The 25,397-nt window shown below is 41.8% G+C and overlaps 1 protein-coding gene and 1 long non-coding RNA gene across 6 annotated transcripts in view; one reads left to right on the top strand and one right to left on the bottom strand.

The window, feature by feature from the left end:
- The window catches only part of TUT7 (terminal uridylyl transferase 7), a 33,735-nt gene extending 28,802 nt beyond the window's left edge, over nt 1-4,933 (bottom strand). For 4 of the 5 annotated variants that reach the window (XM_084505474.1, XM_084505475.1, XM_084505472.1 and 1 more), the window contains exons 1-2: nt 4,851-4,933; nt 2,995-3,518 (exon numbers count right to left, since the gene is read on the bottom strand). In XM_084505474.1, the coding sequence (XP_084361600.1) occupies nt 2,995-3,487 (493 nt within the window). In that variant the 5' untranslated portion in view covers nt 3,488-3,518; nt 4,851-4,933. Of the gene's footprint in view, nt 1-2,994; nt 3,519-3,970; nt 4,007-4,850 lie in introns of those variants that run through there. The other variant, XM_084505473.1, reaches the window with a different exon arrangement.
- On the top strand, nt 9-4,700 carry LOC311427847. The gene is made up of 2 exons (XR_014687593.1): nt 9-2,827; nt 2,890-4,700. It is a non-coding gene; the product is annotated as an uncharacterized lncRNA (long non-coding RNA).
- Nucleotides 4,934-25,397: the final 20,464 nt, after the last annotated feature.

Consider the following 25,397-nt stretch of genomic DNA (forward strand, 5'->3'; position numbering starts at 1 on the left):
TAGAAAGAGTTATGAGAATAAACATGTCAAATAACTTCAAAATAAAACATTTTAGGTTTTGTTTAATTTTCACTCTATGTCTGTGAGAGCCAAGGAAGATGTAAAACAAATCATCTGCCCTGCACAGTACCATAATCTGTTCCATGCATGTCTAGTATTGCTAGCAAGAGTGTATAGCTATGTCAGAACCTATAGTACTATAGTATCTCTGTTTTGAGCTGCCATGAAACACTAGTTTGTCTCACTGAAAACAGCCAGCAACCTTATTTATATAGTTTTTTTTTTTTTTTTTTTTTTTGCCAGTTTTAACAAGAAGTTAAATGCAATAGATTTCACTGCCTACTTGGGACGTATCTATATGTCATTATAAAGAAAAGATAGAATATGGTCAAAGGCTTCAGGATGCCTTGTGAGGCTTAGGTACACGTACAAACTATAAAGTGAAGCAACCCATAGGCCACCAAGGCTATCACGGATTTAGTGACTGTAGGCCAATATGAATAATTTCTAAGAGCTAACTGCACTACGATATAGCAGTAGTAGGTTAGCTGACATAATTTATTATCGCCAGTAGTACCTGTCTCTTAATGTGTACTTGCCTTTCAATTAAACCAACACATTGATCGCTATTGCCTTCACGTTATTAAGTAGACAAATGAAAAAAAAACAGCAGTAATACTTTTTGGCTACACATCAATAAATAATGAACTGGTTAAGTATTCATACACATTGGTTAATAAAGCTACGTAACTTGCACAACAAACATGGCTAGAAAGCTTATGTTTACAGCAAAAGTTCTGTATCTAAGGACTGCAAATACCACTTCTTTTAAGCTTTGTAATTATTTTGAAGCAGAAGTTTCTACTAGAACTCAAGAATGAATACGTATAGGCTGGATTTTCACGGATATTCATTTTAGATTGCATCTTAGCTGTTCAAATGAAAGGTATCTACACAGAATGTGCAGATGCATGGAATTTCCAAAGTTCCCTGCTTCTGAGAAAGTTTACGTAACTTACCTAAACTCTAAAACCATTGTTATACCACGAGGTTTTTGTTTATAATAATTAGAAAAATAAATGACAAAACATAACTGGTCTACCAAATGTATCTGGAGTTCTTCCCTGTGACCACAATTTTTATCTCTTAATAACTGGCAGAAAAACACCGCAGTTGTGAATCTTCAACCATTTTTTTGATTCAGTTCACTGAACAGCATGTGTGCATTACTGTTGTAAACAGGAACAGGGCAAGAACAGTAACATAATTCCTTTTGGCAGCAGAAGCTTATGCTGGAATAAATATGTCATGGGGATAGTACTCTCCAAAGCAAGTTCCAAAGAACAGAAAAATAAGTTGGTCTTAATGTAATAAATCCCTTTCATTTTCTGTACTGAGTCTTGCTAAAACTCCTATGACCCACAACATTTGACTACTTTTTTTCTGATCAATTCAGACACACATCGTAGAAAAGAGTGTATTAAATAAACATCTTTGCAGGAGTGCGTGACAACTACCTACTTATCATTTTCCTCTGTAAGCACTAAGTAGCTTTAAAAATCTTGACCCTGAGCACCACACCCAACCTTTCCTTGAACCTTTCCTTATTAATTTTATCTAAAGAAATTTCTCCTGGTTTACTTATAGGACTGGCATACAAGTGTTCAGAGTACTACTAGCAGCATCTACCAACTGCCTTTCCCATAACTGCAGGAACCGATCAACATTTTTAGTAAATAAATCAGAAGGACTCAAAGTACTTTCTCCTCAACAAATCCATGTTTACTGCTACTCATTTCTTTGCTACCTTCCAAATACTTACAGTAGGTTACAATATTTGTTGTACAATAGATTCCCAAAATTAAAGTTGCACACCATTTTTAATTGAATTTTTAAGAGATACTTGCCCTTTCCTACTTGCCAGTAACCCCCTTATTCTGAGTAAAGTCTTAGGTGTGATTGTCACATTCCAAAAATCTTTCTCAGCAAGTTCCTGAAGTTTCAAGCGAATACAGTTCAGTAAACACAACAAAATTGAAAATAAATTTGAGAAAGTATTCTACTCTGCTCTTTCCATCTAAGATGACAAGTGTACAATTAACAAGGTTGACAATGAAAGACACTGGGCACCAGCTCACAGGTGTTTGTTTTTTGTTTTTTTTTTTTACAATTGATAACAAGGGAAAGGACAATTAATTCCTGGACATCTTTGCATCAACCAGCAATACTTTTCCTTCTCAGAAGGAGGGCAGATCAATATTTGTTTTGACCATTACACTTCACCAAAATAAGAGAGATTTCTTTTTAACAGGAAGTCCCCTACTAATAGCACCCCTGGTGTACTAGTCTCTCATTCTTCTCACCGCTCTGGTCCACTGACACTTCCTTCTGATACTCATGTTCAGTGCAGATGTGATGATATCGATTACTTTATCCCCACTCCAGCCTGTCCTTCTCTTCATTTCAGTATTTAGAGTTTGTACTCTCAATATTAGTATCAATTACCCCAGCTAAGTTTAATATACACAGAGAATGATTGTTTTTGTTCTTGATGTACCACTGTTTCTTGCTCACATCAACACCTATGGTGCATTGTTTTCAGTCTTCACTAAGATGTGTTTTTATGGACCTCCTTAGTAGTGCCAAAATCTTATCCTGCAGCAACTTAACTGAAAAATCCCTTATTGGCCTTGACAGATTCAATCAAATATTAACAGAGAAACTGCAAACAGGGATAACACACAGATGCTGCAATCTAACTCCTACCATTTAAAAGCTAATTTAACAAATCAACACAATTTATAAAACAAGTTCTGTATCATACACTGTGTCAATTCATTTAAAGTGCTCCAGTACACTTTAGTCAATTTGCAATATATGACACAACAGAAATAACTTTTGTGTTAAGGGTGATTCTTGACATTTTACTTTTTCAGTAACACATACAAAAAGCTACTGTATAGCTATGTAAAAATAAACAAATGTGTTGATTACCAGGGTTTCCTTTCTGCATCTCTGGAACGTCTTCATTTGTTAAGTCTTTCTGAAGTTGTCGTCTTACATTTCTGTTTCCTGCACCTTCAACCTCATGATAAGAGTCCTTTCTTGTCCTGCTGTGCATGGGGATCCATGCTACAGATCTGTACTCTCTCCAGCTGTCAGAAGTACCACGGTGGTCATCAGATATCCACTTCTTTATTTGATCTTTTTGGGTATCGCTGAACTTCAATCCTTGACTGTGAGTTATGTTTTTAAGTGAATGTGGGCTACTCAAAATATTACGTGGCCCTCGCCTAGGACTATTTCCATAATGACCTGGTGTTCCCCTCTTCTTTTGCATGCTGATATCCATTTTATTGCTATGGCCATTCCCATATTCATCCATGGCTTGGCAGTCTTTCTGTAATGGACTTCCTTTTAATTCTTCTTCACACATTTCTGGTTTCTTATCTTGTTTGGCAAAGGGAGGTTTTGCAGCATCTCCCATGGTTATTGCTATTCAATGTAGTGATTCACAGCTAGAAATTAAAAAGTTAAAAACAGTATTTTAAAAATAATCAAGTAATAAACATAAGCGCACTGGTTATTATTTGTTATTAACAACCAAAGCTGTGGTTCTATAATACCATAAAGGCAAGCAAGTCTTGCTGGAAAGCAAAATTTGTTCCCATCAAAAAAGTTCAAAATCATAGAGGTTTCTTGTCTTAACATGCTTAAAACCCGCATCTGGTTGTCCCTCACCGCAGAGACAGCCCATGGCTTTTTTGCTGAAGAAGCCCTTGATGCACTTCAGACAGATAAACACTTCTCAGAGTCCACACCAGTCTCATCTCAGTACAGCAACACTTTGAAAGGATCACTGAAAAGGCTTTGGCGTGTGTAGAATATATGTAGAAAGCAATAAAGAGGATGTCCTAACAGCCAGTTTACATCAACAAATTTCCCTTCCCCTATTGTCAATACTATTCACCTTGTTCAGGATGAAAATTGCGATCAGAGGTGTTGCTTAACTCCTGCAACCTGCCTGTAGAGCAAAGATCACATGACGATTAAGAAACAATCCTGCGCTGCCCAACGCACTTTGCACTTTTTAGCTAACTGGCCAGTCAGAGGTTTCATGTTATTGGCTACTAAGTATGCCTATTCTGCAGTAATGGAGTATTATCTGAAACAAGTAATATCTGCGTTACCAATTAGCTCCCCAGACGTGGTCATGCCTGCGCTCTTACTGTAAAATACTTACAGAGCTGCAACTCGAGCTGCAAGGTAGTTCGGGCCTGCGTGGACTGTGAAAGTGGGCACTGCCTGGGAGATACCAGCCAAGCACCAGAGGCAGTGCTTACACCTACCCTGAACGCTGGGTTGTTTAACTACCGCCACACAGAACCAAGCCAGAAAAAAAAAAATGAATCCAAAATAAGATGTATGAGCTTGAACTGCAGCGAAAGCTACAGAGAAGCGCTTGAGAAGCAGGAAATACGCTTGTGTTGGCTTTGATACGGGAGCACAGTGCTTGATGGTGCTGATTTTTTTAATTTTTTTTTTTTAATTTGCAGGCCCCAAAGGCGCCCTCAGGGGCATCAGTGTTTGCTATCTACTGGCTTGGCTCTGACACAGAGGAGCTCTGCTCTCACCTCACGCCTGTCCCGGGGGGGCCGCGCTCCCACCCCGCGGCGTCTCACCAGGGGGACGCCGCCATCCCGCCCAACGGCAGCAACGGAAAAACACAACGGCCGCCACCTCACCTCAAGGCCGCCCCCCCCACACCCGCCGAGCCACGGAGCCACCCCGCAGGCCCCGTCCCCGTCCCCGTCCCCTTCCCCGCTCGGCGCCCCCCGCCGCGCACTCACCGGCCGCGCGTCCCCTATGGCCGCCCCGCCATCAGGCCGCGGCGGAAGAGCCGCCGGTCCCGCAGCGCCGCCGTCCGCGCGGCCCTTCCGGCAGCACGGCCCCGCCTCACGCCCGCTGCCAGCGCCGGGGCGGGGCGGGGCGGGGCGGGGGTGGCTGTCCGCCATGGCGGGGCCCTGCTGAGGGAGAAGGGTGCTTGGGCTGTGCCCTGGGTGTTTTCCTGGTAGTCAAAGGGTGAGTGCGGTGGCATGGGCGGTCACGGTGGCTGTTGAAGAAGAGCGTGAAGCAAGGGGCATTTCCACACCACAAGGAATTGAATCCGGCCCCGTGTAACCCGTGTGGCTCATCAGGCTCGCCACCCCAGGAAGAAATACCTGACGTGCTAAACAAGTTGCTCATGAAAAATAAAAACAGAATCACAGAATAATTTCTAGGTTGCAAGAGACCTCAAGATCATCGAGTCCAACCTCTGACCTAACACAAGTCCTCAGCTAAACCATATCCCTAAGCTCTACATCTAAATGTCTTTTAAAGACCTCCAGGGATGGTGACTCCACCACTTCCCTGGGCAAATTACAATAAATAATTCATTTAACAATAAATAAACAAATTACAGAAAGTGGGGGAAAAATCTTGTATGGTGCAGCTTTCCTATCAGTATCTGAATGGCTTACCTGAACAAGGAGAAGAGAAATGGCAAGCAGTCAGTCCTGCTTACACCTGGGGTAGGTGGGGAAGAGGCCGTATGCCTGCTATCCTGTGGAAGAAAAACTTGTACTTGCTTTACCACTCAGTTATCCTTCTCACTGAATAAAGTGACTTGTTTGTTTTTTGCATGTTGCTCACACTTGCTCAGACTCTTCGTCTTACTGCTTCCTGTTGTTTCTGCATGCCCCCTTTATTCTCTAATAACTTAAGAGGATCTCTTCCTACTGCTGTTTTGCATCCATATTAAAGGAACAGAGATGCTCTTATCCCACCCTACAAGAAGTCTACATAATAATTCACCTTCCTATTCCAATCCAGTTTTCCCTCACAACATATGCCCATATGTACACATTTTAAAGCAGTTTAATAGTAAAGTACTATCAAAATTACTGATGGTAGCTTCCAAAAATATGACATTATAGTCCTACAGCTTTACAGCCCACTGCTTTGCAACCTGTTTCTGGTGCCAGCTTCAGAACTTGGAAGTTATTTTTGTCTTCTACTATGGCCCCTTCAAAATAAGAAAATTCTTCTGGTGAGATACTCTCTGGAGTGGACCTAGCACACTAGCAGAGCTTAACTTAACAAAACCATTGCTGTAAGCAAATGTGGCAGGTATGTGAAACACAGAAACATTTCTGAGCTTTGCTCTGCCTCCTTCCATAAAATCATTTGTGTCTGCAATCTCAGCATATTTAATATCATATGGACTACGGTGGGTCACACAATGCTTTGTCATGTGGAAGATTGTCACTAGTGCACCCATGCAGGATTGCCTCAAATTCCTGTTGTTTTTATGAAGCTCAGATTCCTGTAGTTCTAATAAAATTCACAGATTCTGTTTTAGATGTGCCTTAGACAGATAATTGCATATTCAAATCCTAGCATTTCCTATGATTGCCAGACAAATAAGGATCTGCTGGTCAAACTTGGGCAAAAGAAGGAAATGCACACATTGTGGAAATGGTGTAAACAGGGCCATGTGCCCTGAGAAGGGTACAGAAGTGCTGTCCACATGTGCAGGGATGGGATCAGGAAAGCCAAGGCACTGACAGAACTAAATTTGGCAAGGGATGCAAAAAATAACAAGAAGGGGTCCTACAGGTATATTGGCTGCAAAAGAAAGACTAGGAAGTCTTTCATCCTCTTTCATCCTCTGACAAATGAAGATGGAGAACAGGTAATGACAGATGAGGAGAAGGCAGAGGTACTTAACTTCTTTTCCTTGGTCTTCACTGGTTGTCAGGCTTCCCAAATCTTTTGTTCCTGAACCTCTAAGTGGGGGCTGGGGAAGATAGTCCCTCCCACTGTAAGTGAAGAGCAAGTTTGGGACATCCTGATGCCACTTAACAAGTATATGGGCCCTGAAGACATGCATCTCAGGGTACTGAGGGAATTGTCTGATGTAGTCACCAAGCCTCTCTCCATCATATTTGAAAAATCATGGCAGCCAGGTGAAGTCCCCAGTGACTGGAAGAAGGGAAACATCACTTGCATTTTTAAAAAGGGTAGAAAGCAAGACCCAAGGAACTACAGACTGGTGAGCCTCAACTCTGTGCCAGATCCTCCTGGAAGCAGTTTTAAGGCATATGCAGGACAAGTGGGAGATCTGAGACAGCCAACATGGCTTCACCAAGGGCAAATCATGCCTGACAGAACTGGTGGCCTTCTGTGATGGAGTGTCTGCATCAGTTGACAAGGGAAGACTGACTGATGTCATCTACTTGGACTTCTATAAGGCCTTTGACATGATGCCACATGACATCCTAATCGCTAAATTGGAAAGATATGGATTTGAAGGGTAGACCGTCTGGTGGATAAGGAATTGGCTCAATGGCCACACCCAGAGAATGGTGATCAATGGCTCTATGTCCAGGTGGACCCTGGTGATGAGTGGTGTCCCACAGGCGTCTGTCTTGGCACCGGTGCTTTTTAGTATCTTCATCAATGATATAGACAATGGGATTGAATGCACCCTCAGCAAACTTGCAGGTGACACCAAGCTGAGTGGTGCAGTTGATGCCAACAAAAAAAGAGGTGCCAATCAAAGGGACCTGGACAGGCTGGAGAAATGGGCCCATGTGACTGCACGAGGTTCAACAAGTCCAAGTACAGGGTGCTAAACCTGGGTTGGGGCAATCCCAGACAGGAGTACAGACTGGGAGAAGAACTCATTGAGAGCAGCCCTGCAGAGGACTTGGGGGTTCTGGTGGATGATAAGCTCAACATGAGCCAGCAGTGTGTGCTTCCAGCCCAGAAAGCCAACTGCGTCCTGGGCTGCATCAACACAGGTGTGACCAGCAGGTGGAGGGAGGTGATCATCCCCCTCTGCTCTGCCCTTGTGAAACCCCACCTGGAGTGCTGCATCCATCTCTGGGCTCCCCAGGACAAGAAAGATGTGAACCTGTTAGAGCAGGTCCAGAGGAGGGCTACAGAGATGATCAGAGGGCTGGAGCACCTCTCTTATGAAGAAAGGCTGAGAGAGCAGGGGATGTTCAGCCTGGGGAAGAGAAGGCTACAGAAGACCACACTATGACCTTTCCATACTTACAAGAGTATGGAAAGAGGTCTTATAAAAAAGATGGAGAAGAACTCTTTACTTGGGGACATAATGATAGGACAAGGGGGAATGGTCTTAACCTAAAAGAGGATAGATTTAGACTAGACACTAGGAGGAGATTCTTCACTCAGAGGGTGGTGAGGAACTGGCACAGGTTGCCAGGAGAAGCTGTGGATGCCCCATCCTCAACCACTTCCCTGGGCAGTCCATTCCAATGCCTCACAACCCTTTCAGTAAAGAAGTTCTTCCTAATATCCAACCTAAACCTCCCCTGGCACAACTTTAGCCCATTCCCCCTTGTCCTGTCACCAGGCACGTGGGAGAACAGACCAACCCCCACCTCGCTACAGCCTCCCTTGAGGTACCTAAAAAGAGCGATAAGGTCACCCCTGAGCCTCCTCTTCTCCAGGCTGAACAAGCCCAGCTCCCTCAGCCGCTCCTCGTAGGACTTGTTTTCCAGGCCCCTCACCAGCTTCGTCGCCCTTCTCTGCACTCGCTCAAGCACCTTGATGTCCTTCTTGTAGCGAGGGGCCCAAAACTGAACACAGTACTCGAGGTGCGGCCTCACCAGAGCTGAGTACAGGGGGACGATCACCTCCCTAACCCTGCTAGTCCTGCTGGCCACTGACGTTTTAGTTGTTGAAGAGCAGTGCTTACACCAAACCAAGGATTTCTCAGCTCCCCACAGCGCCCTACCAGTGAGGAAACTATGGGTGCAGCAGGAGCTGGGAGGGGAACGAACTGGGACAGCTGACCCAGGCTGGCCAAAGGGATGCTCCATACCGTATGGCATTGTGCCGAGCAATTCATATGAGGGGGCTGGCTGGGGTGGGGGAACCACTGCTTGTGACTGGGCTGGACATCACCAATTGCTGATGTCCAGCCCAGTGGTGAGTGCGCAATTGCATTGTGCACTACTTGTTTTGTACACGTTATTATTGTTATTACTATTATTCTTTCTTTTCTGTCCTAATAAACTGTTTTTAGCTCAACCCACAAGCTTTTCCTTTTTCCAGTTCTCTCTTCCGTCCCACTGTGGGGGGAGGGTAAGTGAACGGCTGTGTGGTGCTTAGCTGCTGGCTGGGTTAAACCACAACAAATGGGAAAGAGAATTGGTAGAGCTTGTTAAATTTACCTGGAGAAAATGAAAAGTACTAAAAGAATATATCTCACTAAATCAAACAAGATGAGCCAAATACATACAAATGTTAAAAATGAACAAAAAGAGCAAGTCAGACTGTTGGGTGTCATGGAAACATATCTTATTTTTGAAGACATTTAATCTCTGGAGTTTCCTTAGCACTGATCTTGAATCTGCCACAGGCTTTTTGCTTCAGCTTAAGCCAGTCATTACATTCCCAGTGTCTCCATAACTGCATATACTTAGCTCAGTGTTGTGGTTGAAACCAGCAGGCAGCTAAGCACCATGTAGCCAGCTGTTCATTCACTGCACCCTCCCAGTGGGATAGGGGAGAGAACTGAAAAGAAAGTGCAAGAAGTCATAGGTTGAGGTAGGGACAGTATAATAAGAAGGCAAGGAAAACAAACAAACAAAACAGAAAGAAAAAAAAAAAAAAAAAAAAAAAAGGAAAAAAAACATTAAAGCAATGCAGGATATAATTGCTCACTACTATCAGAGTGATGCCCAGCCAGTCCTCAAGTAACAGCCACCCCTGCTGGCCCACCCGCCCTAGTCTTTTTTCGTTCATCATGGTGCCACGTGGTATGGAACATCCCTTTGGTCAGCCTGGGCCAGCTGTGCTGGCTGTGTCTTCTCCCAACTCCTGGTGTACCCCCAGCCTCCTCGCTGACAGGGCAGGACAAGAAGCAGAGGAGATCTTGCTCTGTGCAAGCACTGCTCTCCATCAACTAAAATATCAGTTAGCACCACAATTATGAGTTAGCACCACTATTTTCATAGTAAATCCAAAACACGACACCATACCAGCTGCTATGAAGAAAATTAACTCTATCCCAGCTGAAGCCAGGATACCCAGGCAAGTACATTTTTGAGTTGTAGTTGTGAATCAGATACTATTTTCTATTAGGAAAGCTTGCCCAGCAAGTGAAAAAAAAAAAATCTTACTCTGTTTTTGTAAGCTAAACTCAAACTATTCAGGGTCAGAAACCTGCCATACTGGTGCTAAGATGGAGTTGCCCAGGAATAGGAGTGGCAGGAAGCAGAGGTGGAGTGCCTATTTTGACTGTGACTCAGCCATCTCTTGGAGCCTCACCCTTCATCTGTTGTCTTTGTCACCCCTACATCTCACTGTTGCAACACTCTCCAGCTTGAAAAGCTACTAAGAAGTATTGAAAATGTTGCTACTTGTCTATATGAATGGAAGACTGCACCACTTCCAAGTAAGTCAGAAACCTGTCTGCCAGATATTTTACAGTAAGATTTTCCTGAAGATATTGGAGCCATCTGATCTATACCGGTAAAAACAACTTGGCCCAAAGTTCTGCATGTTCATTACTTTTCAGAATTATTTCATTTTGATTGAGATGTTCAAATATGGATTTATCTGTGGTGAGATGAAATAACGAAAATCTCCAGGTGTTAAAAATTAAGTGATTTAGAATTGGCCAGAGAGGGCATAAGGTATAAGGCATAAGGTATAAGGCATAAGGCAGAGATGGCCTTGTATCAATTATACCTTTACATCTGGGAGCCTGCTAGGAAAATGCATGCAAACCCTACTACACTGTAAGCTGCACCTTGAAATGGATGGAGAGTGGGACAAAATCCCAAATGCCTCAGAAGGTCAAAACAACAAGAACAACAAAACAACACCCCAAAGAAAAAAACAAACACCAAACCGCAAACCAAACCAACCAACCAAACAAACAAAAAAAAAAACCCACTGCTCATTGCTGGCCACAAAAGCCATAAATTACAGCTTGATTTGTATTCACTAGATGGCAGCAGATTCAAAAGAATTGCTGGAAAACTATAGCTCAAATAAACTGCCTATGAAAACAAGGTTTAACAACATGCCTATGCAGTGAAATAAAATTGCAATAACAAAATGTGATTACAAATTTAGCCAGTCTGGTTAAAGACACATGGGGGGAAAGGCAGCACAGGCTTCAGCTTGGTCTGGCAAGTAGAGACTTCTGCCACAGTTTCTGTACAACTTGTGCTTTGCCTGTTCTCCCAGGCTGGTGTTCCTGCCGGCCCTTTTGCCATTCCCCAGGCTCACTAGATTAAAGCCAGTGGATTTGTGCCTTCCTATGCCACCTCCAATCTTTTGTTTTCTGTGTCAACAGTATCTAAGGGGATATTTAGAATAGACCCCCACTCACTGAAAGACTTTCTTATTCTAGTTCATTTTCACCTGAATGCTTTCTTTGCTCTGAAACACAGAGGCTGTAAAAGAGAGGCAAGCAGAATGTGTTTAGTTAGTTCCAGCATTATTTTAAAAATCTCTAATGACCACCGTATATGATCATCTTTTGAGAATGGGCTCAGTAGGGCTCAGACATCCAACATGCCTGTACCTTCTCTAAAACTGGTAACTTGAGAAACAAAGGAAAAAGAATCATAAACGGGAAGAGAAACCATTTCCACTGGCACAGATGGTTAGAAGAAGGTGTCTGTCCATGGACTCAGATTTGTAAACATCACAGTTCATAGGTCCTGAAGATTTGTCAGTACTACCATCAGGGAATCACAGGATGACAGAATGACTAAGGTTGGAAGGGACCTTATGAGATTCCCTTGTCAATGCCCCTCTCTCAAGTAGAGGTATCCTGAAGCAAGTTACATAGGACTATGTCCAGTTGGGTTTTGAGGGATGGAGATGCTGCAGCCTTTTTGGGCAGCCCGTACCAGTTTGAACACCTTCATGGTAAATCAGTGTTTTCTCATGATCAGATGGCATTTAATATATTTTAATTTGTGCCCACTTCCTCTTGTCCTGTCATTGAACACCTCTGAGAAGAGCCTACCTCCCTTATCTTTGTGCCCTCCCATCACATATTCACACACACTGGTAAGATCCCCTACTGAGTTTTCACTTCTCCAGGCTGAACAGTCATAGATCTCTCAGCCTCTCCTGGTACGAAGGGTTGCAGTCTGTAAATCATCTTCACGTCCCTTTGTAGGAGTTGCTCCCGTATGTCCATGTCTCTTGTGTACTGGGGAGCTGAGAACAGGGCCCAGCTCTCCAGATGTGTCTCACCAGTGCTGAGCAGAGGTGAGGGATCTCCTCCCTCTACCTGTTGGCAATGCATGTTCCAGGAAGCTGTTGGCCTTCTTTGGCAGGAGGGCACATTGCAAGCTGACTGTCAATTTGGTGTCCATGGGTATGGACACATTGTTTTCTCTGCATAGCTGCTTATCAGCCTCTTCAGCCTCCAGCATGTACTGCTACATGGGGTTGTTCCTCCACAGGTTCAGGACTTTCCCTTTGTTGACCTTCACAAGGTTCCTCTAGGCCTCATCCAGCCTGTCCATGTCCCTCTGGATTACACCACAGCACCTGCTGCGTGAGCCTTTCCTCCTACTTTTGTGTTTTCTGCAGGCTTGGTGAGGATGCATCCAAGTTATTTGTGAAGACGTGAAATAGTATTGGCCTAACAAACCTCAGGGCACACCACTAGGAACCAGCCTCCAACCAGATTTTGTGCCACTAGAGCTAAAAGTTAAGAGACAGCTATATAGGTTAGGCCTCCTAGCAGAATCTTACATGGCAAACCTGCAGTGCCGTGCAAGCTGCAAAACAGTTTGTGTGCTGGCACAGCCTGCAGTCTGAACTATATGACAGTGGCAGGAGGATTTTTTAATCTGCAGAACTGTATCTACAATGAGGCTTTTGCTGGCATAAGTGTGTCAACCAAAGGTGTGATTTTTCCATGGCACTGCGAAGCGTAAACCAGGCTTAGTGTGTGAAGGGATAATGAAGCCTGGCTGTGACGCTATTTCATGGCAGACATTCCAGGATATGTGCTCACCCCATAAAGCAGACGTCTCCTACTCTCAGAGCAACCAGGGGATTTTGACAAGATTGCTGATGTTACGGAAAATATTAAGCAATAATCCCTTCCATCAACCTAATTCCCAGTTCCTCAGCTAGCTAAAAATGTTGCAACTGTTTTATTACAGTGGATAGTTTTACAACCCCCACATGTTTTTCGTTCCCAGGTTAACTGATTTTCTGAACATTATCATAAATTAGAAGTACAGAACTTGACAAGTTGTTCATTGTGAGAATTTCTTGTTGTAAGAAGTATATAAATATTATTGACTTTACTGATTTACTGCTTAAAAGAAATATTACTTTGTAAAAGGAGTTAAATGAAATGTTTTCATTAAATACAGCCTATGTACACACAGCTAAACATACATATCTGTGCGTATGTTAATGTGTAAATATGAAGGACTGGATACTCAGTTAATAGGAACTGATATATTTTTGTTGACTTCAGAAACAGAAAATAATCACAATTCAGGAAACAGCATGGACTAAAGATCCTCTTACATCAAGATTTTCTCAAGATGGGTTTCTATAATAACCAGGCTGTAGAATTCAAAGTCATACACTGTATATAACCAGAGGTACTGGTCTTCCTCAGAATCAGCTCCTCCGGTATTCAGTTGTGTGCTTGATACCTCTAAAAATCAGACTAGTTATGGAAGATCCATCATTAGGCATTTAAACTGAAAATGTTTGATTAGGTTTTAAAATAAACTCTTCACTATTGGCTGTGCTTTGGCACCACAGGTTGTTATAAATGAGATACTACAGGCAGATGAAGAGAAATTATGTTGTTGTTGTTGTTGTTGTTGTTGTTGTTTTTCATCACTTCCCAGGTGTTTCCACCTTCTGGAAATAACACTTCTGGAGCATTAACAATCCATATCTACACAACAGGACATGACTCAGAAAATCATTCAATTCCCAAACTGTATGTCCTGTGTCAACACGGTGCTGGAGTAGATGAACAGAGCTGTGTTGGATGTGGTCTCCACAGGCTCTTGTGAAGACCTGCATTTTGGCCTATGGCACCAGCCTCTGCAGTATGACAGCGAAGGTCCACCGTGTCCCTGCAGCTGCAGTTTCTTTCTTCAGCAGCTCACAATAGAAGGGGAAGCATGGGATTTCTGCTGGAAGTGTCTTCGAGGCCAGAAGCCCAATGATCTGCTTGTTCCTTACGGGCATGTGTAGGGTTTTCTTTTCATGCATCTTGAAATGCATTTTGAACAAGCGCTGTTTCTCTGTCTAGGCTGTTGGATGCCTGACAATCTAATCAAATTGATATCCAAAGTTCTGAGAATCTCCCCAGGAAATGTTTCAGGACAGAAAAGAGGACATAGCTGGAAAATCAAAGAATAGCTCTGTTTGGAGGGAACAAAAAGAAATAAAGAGAACTACTGGATGCAAACACTTTTTGGACTAGTTTTGTCTTGCCATTTTTCTATGTATTCTTAAGAGATCAGCTGAAATGAGAAAATTTGGGTTTAGCTCCAGTCAGCTTTAACTACACAGTGCTTGCAGTTAGGGAATTATTAGCATTGTTATGCGTTGTTTTCTGAGTAGTGGAGACACATTATATGGAAAAGATCTGATTTTCTACTGAGGGAAGCAGGAGAAGAGTTATGCACAAGAAGCAAACAAATAGGGCTGTGCTTTTTGTTCTCATATCCACATATACCTTGCAGAAGATCTAGTATTAGAAATATGTTGTATTATCTTCTCACATGTATCAGGTTATTTGCATTTAAGCAAGTTTAAAAAGCCCCTTGAGTATATGAGGAATGTAAGAAGATGTAAATATTTCTGAAATGGGGAAACTAGGAAAGTGGACAGTCTTAAACCAAAAGCTTTAAGATTGCCTTCCTGATATTGTGTCATTAGATATGTGGATTATAGGATTATTTGGAAAGAAACAATGAGGTTTTGCCTGGACATTTTGATATATACTGTTATTTATAGTTTCTAAGAAAGTGTGTAGGCAGTTTAGTTGCCAAAATTGTATATGTAAGTTGTTACACACAACACTGCCAGTTTGTTTGATATATGTACTAGTACATTTGCCCTCAGTCTCGAACAAATCATTCTGCCTTTGCCAATTCCTTTGTGACAAGTAACAGTGAGCCAACATTGTAAATAAACTCAGAGTGGCTTAAAGCTACTCTGTAGCATAGATGAAATAGAATTTTTCTTCCTCACTTGCTGAGAGCAAAATAGCTCTTTGGGGACAGAAATGTGTGATTTTATATTAGTGGTAGAGCTGGTGCTGAGGTGGAAGATTCAGGTAGGGGACAAAAGTTGGGAGGGATCAGCAGGAGGTAGAAGAAAGGGGCACAGAGGAGTCTCTTGCAGTTTCAGGGACCTCTTGGAGGGGGAAGGTGGGATGAATAGCATTTCAATAGTTTCTTGAGGAACATGGCAACTTATTCAGTCGTGTCGGGGAGAGTTAAGAGATCTCCAAGGCCTTGTGGTGACAGGCAGTCAGGCAGTAGGAAGGAGATGAAGGTAGTCAGAAGGCTCTGATTAGCAGCGGTGAGTGTGGTCATGGCCAGTGCTGGCGGCTGGATGATGGTGAAATCAGAGCTGCAAGAAATAGCCTTTTTGTCTGATGAGCCTCCCTCATTGGCACTTACTCTCCTAAATGTTGCTGTTTTTGCAGTTTTGGATGCTTCACAGATGTTTATGCGGACGTGTTGCTTCACGTCCCATCAACTCTTTCATGCCCAATGTGCATTTGCAGCAGTGGTGAGAACACCTAGACGGAGGGGAGAGCATGATTGTCGCACTTGAAACACCTGGCCCACAGGATCCAGCACAAGCTGGCACAGCACATGGTTTTCTTGCATCAGCTCTTACTGCTTGGATGTAGACAGGTACCAAAAGCACCTTGGTGCTTTATCCACAGCCACTTATTTTTAAGGCTATTTTGCCACTCCTTCATATTCTTTCTGTCTTCTCCAAATCTGCATTTTCAAGCTACTGCCTGCTTGCCTGAAGTTGGTCCTGAAGTTGTTAGCTTGTAAACAATATTGAGCTCAAAGAAAGCAGATAAAGGTATTTATATTCAGGCAATAGCCGAGTCCTCACACAAAAACAAATATATATTGCCCCAAACAAACTTGCTTTGTAGTAGTCCAAGTGACTGTGCTCAAGAAGACGACTGACTGCCTTCAAAATCTTGACCATACAACACACAAGTCTGGAATACGCAAAAATCTTGAATGTACATATATTCAAAATATTGAATATAACAACCTTGAGTATGTATCTGGAAGATATGTGAAACACAATCATGTCCTAATACACTTTAAGCATGTTGGATAGTAACGTGCAGTAGTTTCATTATGTTTATACGGCAGCGTGGAATAAAATAGGCTTCAACAAGAAAATGGAGTAGCGTGATTTGGCTCCATGTAGCATTCCCCTGGAATTTCAATAGTTGTAGGATTAATGAGAAAGCGGCTTGGACCAGCTCTCATGCAGATTACCAGCAGGTCTGTCCTTTTTCTCTGCAAATGTCCGAGTGTTGGTGTTTTGGGGGCCGTGCAAGGTACGTGAGTGGCGGCAGCTGGTTGCTACCAGACCACAAGGGGGACCCAAAGACCCAAAGACGTGCCTTTTTCACGGCCCCTATGAACTTGATGGGTCTTAACTTCTAGCTTGGATTTTTAGAAAGCAGCTTAATTCTCCTAGTTTTAGTTTTCAGGAATTTTGTTCACTCACCTATAAGCTTTCCGAGGGAAAATCTGCGAAAGGCTCTCACAAAACAAACTGTTTTAGGTAATAGATGAGTTTAAACAACTGCGTCATGAATGCCGAGTGCACTGAGAAAGGCCGTGTATGTATCTTCTAGGCTGGTAGGTATAAATCATGTGAAAACATGAGGAGGAAAGCATCTGTGCTGATGTATTATGCTATGGGTGCATACAAGAAAAATATTTTTTAAAAAACAGCATCTGGAATTTTCCCTTTATTAGTATTTTTGAACATTTAGCCAAGCAGGCAACTGCAGATGTGATGAGACAGTTCCATAAATTAGAGGAAAACCTTATTAAAAGTAAAGTTGCTCCGTAAATATAATAAATTCGAGACACTCTGTAATATTCAGCTTTGCTGCCTCAGTAACTCCAACAGCTGTGCTGTCTCTAAAATGTACACTGTGTGTGGAACCAGGGCATTTCTTCTGTGGCAAGGAAAAACATCTTTGGTATCTGCTGTTTTGATTTGGAAAGAACAGCTCTACCTGGTTTTAGGCTGTCTCAGTGGCTTCAGTAAGGAGTCCTGAGAAATGCCTTCCCCGCTGAAGAGATCTCAAACGCCTTCCCCCTCGGTGCTGGTACCCTTCCTTCTCTTGCACATGGTAATCGGGAGACACGAGGCAGGGCTGTGTCCATTGGACTGACTCTGCCCCTCTCCTGATGGCAATTTATGCTGTTTTAGTCAATGTAAATAATATATATGTTTTTCTCTTTACAAAAAATATTTCCACAGGGTTTAGGAGCTACTGATATTTTACTGCAATGACGGTTTGTTGCTTTTCAATGGAAAATGGAATGTAGGTGACTAGCAATGTGGTCATTTGGCCAAAGACTGAATTTAGCATTACTGTGCTGCATCTGTGTAGCACCCTCAGTCAAGATTAATCTTGATCAAGATTAATTACAATCACAGTTAAACCTACACGATTTGTTCTTGGAGGAGGTAATACAGCATCACCCACAATTTACTGGCAGGGAAGGCGGGCCTAGGGAGCGATTTCCTTGGGCACTAAGGGGAAGTCAAGAGCTGTCCTATACCTGGCCTAGGAGAGCAGATGCTCCCCTCCATGGTCTGGCTCTTTTCCTGCTGCCATCACCCCACAGATCACCTCCACAGGCCCCGTGGAGCATGCGTACAAACATGCACGCACTCTGGTTACACACCTGCTGCAGAGCTACTGCAAGGACGTTTTGGTGTCCTGTACACAGGGTAGGCCATGCCAAAATCTGCCCACATTGCGAAGTTGATTCGTATTTTCACCTCTGTGTTGTGTACAGGGAGTATACAGTATAAACTGCAATGACAGGCTGACATTAAAGACGGTTCCCTTCCCTCTCTGCTTTTTCTGGCAGCAGTTGAATGTGCACTGACAACACACCTTCCATTACTAATATTTTGAAACCCAGAGCAGTGGAGTGCCTCAAACCACAGCCTTATAACGTAATGAAGAATACACACAGCTGCAGTAACAACCACATAATTATTTAATTAGTTTTTGACAGCTTCAAATTGCACAGGCAAAGGAATGCATGAACCGCACGTGGAAACATGCCAGCAAAGGTTTTACACGTACGCAGATGGTTTTAGCTATTGTAAGCGCAAAGCCAGGTTGCTGTACTTTTACTGCAAAACCTAATAGCACATCGTGTGCTGCAGAAGTTATATCAAGGGAATAAAAATGGTATATGTAATTATTTCTTCCCCTGTATGCTATAGAGTTGCTTTCATTGTATTTAACTTCCCATTACTGAATCCCATGTGACCGAAGATGGGAATATTTTAGCACTAACTTAAGTAATCTGTGAAGTGACAGCTTCTTTGGGCTTTTGGAATAAGCAATTATAACACCACTAATTAACATTATACATCAGTTTCTATTTTAATGTCCTGTTATGGATATGAATTAATTAACACCTCTGTTGGGAGGTTAACTATTGGTATCTTAATTTAAAAAAAAAAAAAAAAGGAAAAAAAAGAAAAAAAAAGAAGACTGAAGCTCAGAGTTGTGTAATAATTTGCCAGAAGCCAAAGTATGATTCAGGGACAAAAGAGTCATCAAATTCAGAATTTCTTCAATTTTCATTTATCTCTGTGGAGAGCTAGATCAAGAATTTTCAATATAGAAATGAAGGAAAAAGAATTGGCTGCCACAGAACTGATGAGGAGGGGACTAGCATTAGTAACAATCTGTCTTTGCAAAATAGATTATTCCAAAGGGGAAGATAATAATTTAGAAGTGAAGCAAAGCCTAATGTACTGTAAATATTTGCTCTTCTGCTGCTGCAGAGCCAACACCCATCTCTCAATTCACTCCAAAGTGTTTATAATTTCCATGTGTCGCAAGCTCCATGATTTTGTGTTAGAGGGGAAATGATTTCTCCTGAGTGCACCTAATTAAGGCTAACAGTTAAAATAAAACACAAATTAATTCAAAACTTCACTCTGAGCTCTAAATGAACACAAACTTTGTCTGAGGTTTAAAAAGTTAAGTCCCCTTTTTCCACATAATTGTAGTTTTCATATTTTCCAGCCTTTGCTTTTTATGGTTCTGGCTGGGATAGGAAATGCTAAAAGCCCACAAGAAAAGGTTATTCCCATAGAGCTGTGTAAGACATTCACAACAAAAACCTAAACCATGTGGAACACATGTGGTTTCAAGTTTCACAAGAAAGTCAAAACCCAGACTCTGTTGAAGTTTCTAACATGGTTTGAATGAAACTGGGCCCATTTTCAAGCAAATCTGGTTAGATTCCTGGGTTTGAGATGAAACCATTCAAAATTTGCAGTTCGGAAAGGTCTGAGGAGACTTGGTCCTGGCCCTATCTCTGGTTGGAGGGGTCTGGCTGTGGACGAGCAGTCGGTGGAGGGGACAGCAGAGTCATGGTGCCCAGCAGGTGGGAGATGGGCAAGGGCTTCAGGAGAGGCTTTGGGGCTGTGAAAGTCAACATAGAACTGGTGGATCTCCTGATATGGAGGACCATAGTCAGGAGAAGTTTTATGGAAGTCTTATGGGGGACACAACCTCTGAAACATAGCTGGCATCCAGCACCAGAGATGCTGGAGAGCTGCCATCATAGATCTTGGAGAGCATCCCGCTACACCCTTATGGGTACTCCCAGCACAAGCTGGAGAATAAAGGTTGGAAGAACAAAAATACTTCAGGACTGCATCTACCAGTGTGTTGTGTTCTGCAGGATTTGTGTTGATATCCTTGCAACCAGAGGGAAAACGCAGCTTTGTTTTGCTTAACAGAGATCTCTCTGAGAATGTGCAGGATGGTTAGGAAATACCTAACATGTGGTGAAACTGTGAAACATTGAAGAAGCTAACTCCAATGAAGAATATTTACTTCACTGCCCTGCAGTAACACACTGGAAATTAGCATTAACAGGTATAGACATTTTTAAGGTTTATATTTAGGAAACTTGTTGATTCTGCAGCCTCTATCTCTAGAGATGCTATCAAAATGAAAATCATGAGTTAAATTCTGTGAATGAAGGAATGGATACGAGAGCAAAGTTTTACTGTGTGTTCTCCTAAAAACATCTTCATCTGAGCTATTAATACTGGTGTAGGTTATGGAAACTGGAAAGTTTTAAAATCAACCTTACCTTTAATGGTCTTTCCTGGCAACTGTTTTTAAAGCTTCTGTCACTGCAAGGAAAGAAAATAGGCCAGAAAACTTTCAGGTTTTAATAATACAAAGAGGTTTTAATAACACAGCTAGAATAAAACATTATCATTAAAGACGGGTTAATTTCTTAGTTTTGTACTCATAGACAGCATCATATTCTCCCCCATACAGCTATGTTTGGGAGTATTTAACTGAGAAAAGAAAAGCTGTTTTCTCCCAAGGCCAAAATTTAAGCAAAGAACCGAGCAGATGGTTCGTGGGTACATGGAAAAACAGCATATGTCTGTGTATAAGGTAATAGCTCCATATCAGACATCTGAATGCAGTGTATAGTTTCTCTGCTTTCTCTAATGATGAATATTTTGTATGTACAGTTTTCTGACACCAGCACAGTCAGGGCAATAGTTACGCTCACAAATGAAATACAGCCTATTAAGATTCCAGTGCTTCCACCCTCACTCACTTTGATTAAGCATAGGTCAGTCCTGTGTGTGAAAATGATCTATTATCCTGTCATTACTTTTTTTTTTTTTTTTTTTTTTTTTTTTTTTTTTTAACATGCCTTTGTTTGAGCTTCAGATGACATGATAATGTCACCGTTGCTAACAAATCTAATGAAGCATGACTACTCTGAATCATGGCAAATATCTGTAGTGTGCCACTTTCATTATTCATGTCTGCTGTTGTTCCTCTTAATAAAAACACTAAAGGAAGTTATTATCATCATCCAACAAGCTTCTTCCCCAAGATCCAGTCCTACCACACAATTGTCATGTCCAGATTAGCTGAAAATTTCCTGGATGGCTAGGATTTCACCACTTTTCCTAAGTGATCAAGTGCCTTTGTGGTTTCTCTTCTGATGCCACTCTCTTATTCAAGAAGAAATTGTGGGAAACACCCCCAAAACATCCTTGTTTTCTTTCAGGACCATCTTTTTCCCTGGTGCCTCCAAGAAGCAGACAGCAGTGGAGCTTCTTGGATGTTGAGACCTCTAGCAAATTATTGCTGCCCTGCACTCACCACTTGTCTGCACCCTCTTTAGCCTCTTTCCTTGGTTGCACACTCTTCCAGTCAGAGACCTCTTGGGCAACAGTGTCCCCACTGCGATTGGTTGTGCAGGTGTACCTACTTCCTTATGGCATCTTCTCTGACATCTCACTCCTCTTCGTGCTGCCTTCTCTTAGGGCTGGCTCTGCACTGGGCATCCACGCGTCTGCTTACCATAACATAAGTGGGCATATCACAGTGTGCTGCAGGGGAGTCCAAAGGGTTTTGTGGGCTGAACACGGCTGATGAGTGAGAACCGTGGGTGCACATCTGGGCTCTGCTACCAGGGACAGTAGCCTGAGAAAGTTGCAGAGTGAGAAATGTTTCTTTTGTTTGTATGACAGTAATGGTCTTAAATATCTTTAGGAACAGAAAATGTAAGAGAGTCCAATTCAGTTCAACCAAAGCAGGGTGGAAGTGGAAAATTCCATCTGTTCTGCTTCACCACCAAAATTTATTTTATACTTATGCTGCAATATTTGTCAACATAATTATAACAAATAGAGAAGAATAATTCAATAACTGATTACAAAGACCCAGGAGGGGCACATTGTGTTTAAAAATCATATTAATTTATAATGATTGCATTGCAGAATGGCAATATTTTAGTTTGGAAAGTGTCTTACATAATTGTAAAGCTGAGTTATACTGAACTGTTAGTATTTAACAACAAAATCAGTAGACATTTTTAAAAGAAGAGGAAAAAAAAAAAAAAAAAAGAGAGAAAGCAGAAGCTGCTATGGATACTGCCAAACCACTTCTCAGCTTTGTAAAATCAAGCACTCAGGCAAGTTTCCCACCACAAAATCAGCATAAATACCTCTTCAGGCTGCTTAATGGTTTTTGGCAGTTTCCCCCCAATATTCTGATGGTAATTTGATAACTTATCAAAAAATCTTAAAATAAATTTTGTTTCAAAAGGAGATTAAAAACTATTTTGTTGCTTATTTACATATTCTATCCTTTGTATTGCTTGATGTTGTTTTAAAGATCCTGACATAGCTCTAGCATACTCTTGCCTCTAGGAAGCCTGATTCTGTCTCCTTTTCCTAAGTGGACTAGCTTTGTCCTCCACAAATAGCTGCATTCACTTCAGCGGCTCAGTGGAATTAAACATAGCACAGTCTTACCTTTAACAATTAGCACTTATGTTGTCTGTTTTTGCCCAACAAAAATAAGATACCAGTATGTTGCAGATTGTTCCAGTGGGAATTGGAGTGGGTGCCGAGCTCTACATTTATTAGCACTCTGTGCTTCAAAACTATTTGCTGCACTTACTTTGGATTACAACTAAATGGCAAGTTTTGATTAAAAGAATGGCTGCAATCCATTTGTTAACTACCAAACACATCAATTTGAAATGATGGAAATAATTGCCATTGACAGTTTTACTCGGTGGAAGCCTATTTTCCTCGCTTTAGAAACTTTTTATCTTGGTATACTGGAAAAAGTGAACAAACACAAGGAAATGCTTTCAAAATTATCAGCTTCTAAAGAACACCAGTAATCACTTTGCATAATCCACATCTGGGCTCAATCCAGTTTTCCTTAATTAGCTACAAATGCAGTGCCTGCTGCTATGTCTCAGATTTTCTCTGCATGTACCTATTAAAGTGGAAAATGAATTGGATTCCCAAGTTAAAGAATATTGCTTAGGTAGTTAAGTGGATTTGGAAACTATGGCATTACTTGTACTTTAAATAATACAAAGGTGATTTTTTTCCCCCAGCTTTTAGAACAAGGGCATTTTCATTGTGTAAAGATCACAATTGCTGCATGTCCTAGCAACAATTATTTAACAGGTCAATAATCAGTAAATCACACACAGATGCTGAGGCCTCCTGTTCACCCTGTAAATACAAATATTATTATAAAACAGGGAGTAACTATAGCTTCTGTGTGTCTGAAGTCTCTAAGACTGCCTTTATCGTTTCCCTCACTTAGTCTGGATGTGGCATTCACATCCACCTAAAAGCCCACACTGTGTGAATATCAGGGCTTTCCAGTTAGCTGGACTTCAGGGGTGATGCTGTTGTCCTAAGGACAGTATGATCAAGCAGGTAACTTACCCTGGAGTATTGTATTGATCTGAGATGTAGGACATGTGAGGATGCATACTTTATCTATGCTGGGAAAAGACAACAGCTCTCCTGCATACTTGTGCTGAACTTGTCAAAGGAAAATGTGTTCTATCAAACATGTGAGGGGCAAAGGAATAGTGCAGGTAGGCAAATAGCCTCTTCCAACCCTATGCCATTAATAGTTTTCATTTCTCACAATGTCATTCATATATATATTCATCACGGTCTAGTCAAAACATCCTGTTTTAACCAAAGGGTGAGTTCCTTTGACATCCTGTTGGCTAGAGAAGGATTTTAAAGTGTATGCAGCACCTGAGTGGGACCCCTGGGATTGGTGTTGTCATTTCTAAGTAGAGCTCTGTGCCTTACCTTAGATTAGGAAAGGAAAAAAAAAAAAAAAAAGTATAAAAAAATATATATTTTATTTCTATTTTTCTAAATACAAATTTGCAAGAAAAAAAAAAAAAGTGATTTTTTTCAGTTTCTGCCTCTGCTTTCTTTTTGCCCCCAGTTTTTCTTCACAGGTGAAGTGATAAAGGCAAACCTTAGCAAAACCAACAAAAGCCTTTCCAAGAGCTTGAAAATGTGATAGATCACAGTATCTAAATGGACATGTTAAAATGGCTTAAAAGCTGATTTTGCAAAAGGAAAACATTGAAAAAAACATTTGGTGCTTGGACCAAGAAAAATGTTTTTCAGCTTTCACCTTGATTTCTAAATCCTTGGGAATGAATCTGGCAGCCCCTGGGGCTCCTCTGTGTTCCTTTGGCTCCTGGCTGCAGCCAGCAGGGAGGAAGCAGAGACTTCATGCTCAGGTCTGCGTGGAGACCTGGTGTGCTGACCTGCCCCTCCCAGCCCGCAGGCCTTATGTGCCTCTTTGTGCAGGAAGACTCAATAACTCAGTCTCTTAGTCTTTTTTTTTTTTTTTTTTTTTTTTTTTTAATTCTAATTGCTTATTTTAAATTGAATTTAAAAATATATATTTAAATAATACGAGCCATTATTTGACTCTTTCCCTCTCTCCCTCCTTAAGCTTGTGTAAACCTGAAGTAGCTCTTTGAAAGCCATTGCTGTAGCTATGGGACAGTGCTGCAGGGAACAGCTAGCCCCTTCCTTGTAATCCATCATGCAGAGGCAGCAAAGTGGCCCCAGGAGGCTCCTGCGGAAGCAGCACTAACACGGCTGCCTCCATCCCGCTTGCATGGGGCAGGCGCACACTGTGGAAGTCCAGCCTGGAGGAGAGATGCTTAAACCTGAGCTTTTTCAAGATGTTTCTATCCTTTTCTACAGTAACATTATTATTATTATTATTTTTAGAGATGTTCTTCTCTGCCAAAGCACAAAACAACCTCATGCTTGAAATATATGTTTGTGATGCACCAGATCTTTTCTTGGGTGTCATGGGACAGCTTTGCTGATTTGACTGGAACCAGTCTGATTTATACAACTGGAGGCTCTGGTTGAGCGTGTCTGCTCAGAGCTTAGCCCATGGCTGCAGAAGTGTGCAGAAAAATCTGTCCCAAAATATGTTGTCCAGCTGTTTCATACCCCATTTATCAGTGACAGCAGCTGGGGATTATGTGTTTCTGCTTTCTAAAATGCACAACCAAGGAACTGAAGATTGAAATAATTTATTCTTCTCTTCACATTTTCAGCTGGTCGTCTTAGGTAAGATGTTTTCTTGAAAACGTTACTTAGTACTACCCACAGCTATTTCCAAATTAACTTTTTTTTAATTTTATTTATTTATTTATTTATTTATTTATTTATTTATTTTTTCTGAA

The sequence above is a fragment of the Aythya ferina genome (assembly GCF_964211825.1).
Source record: "Aythya ferina genome assembly, chromosome: Z".
In the NCBI taxonomy this organism is placed as follows: domain Eukaryota; kingdom Metazoa; phylum Chordata; class Aves; order Anseriformes; family Anatidae; genus Aythya; species Aythya ferina.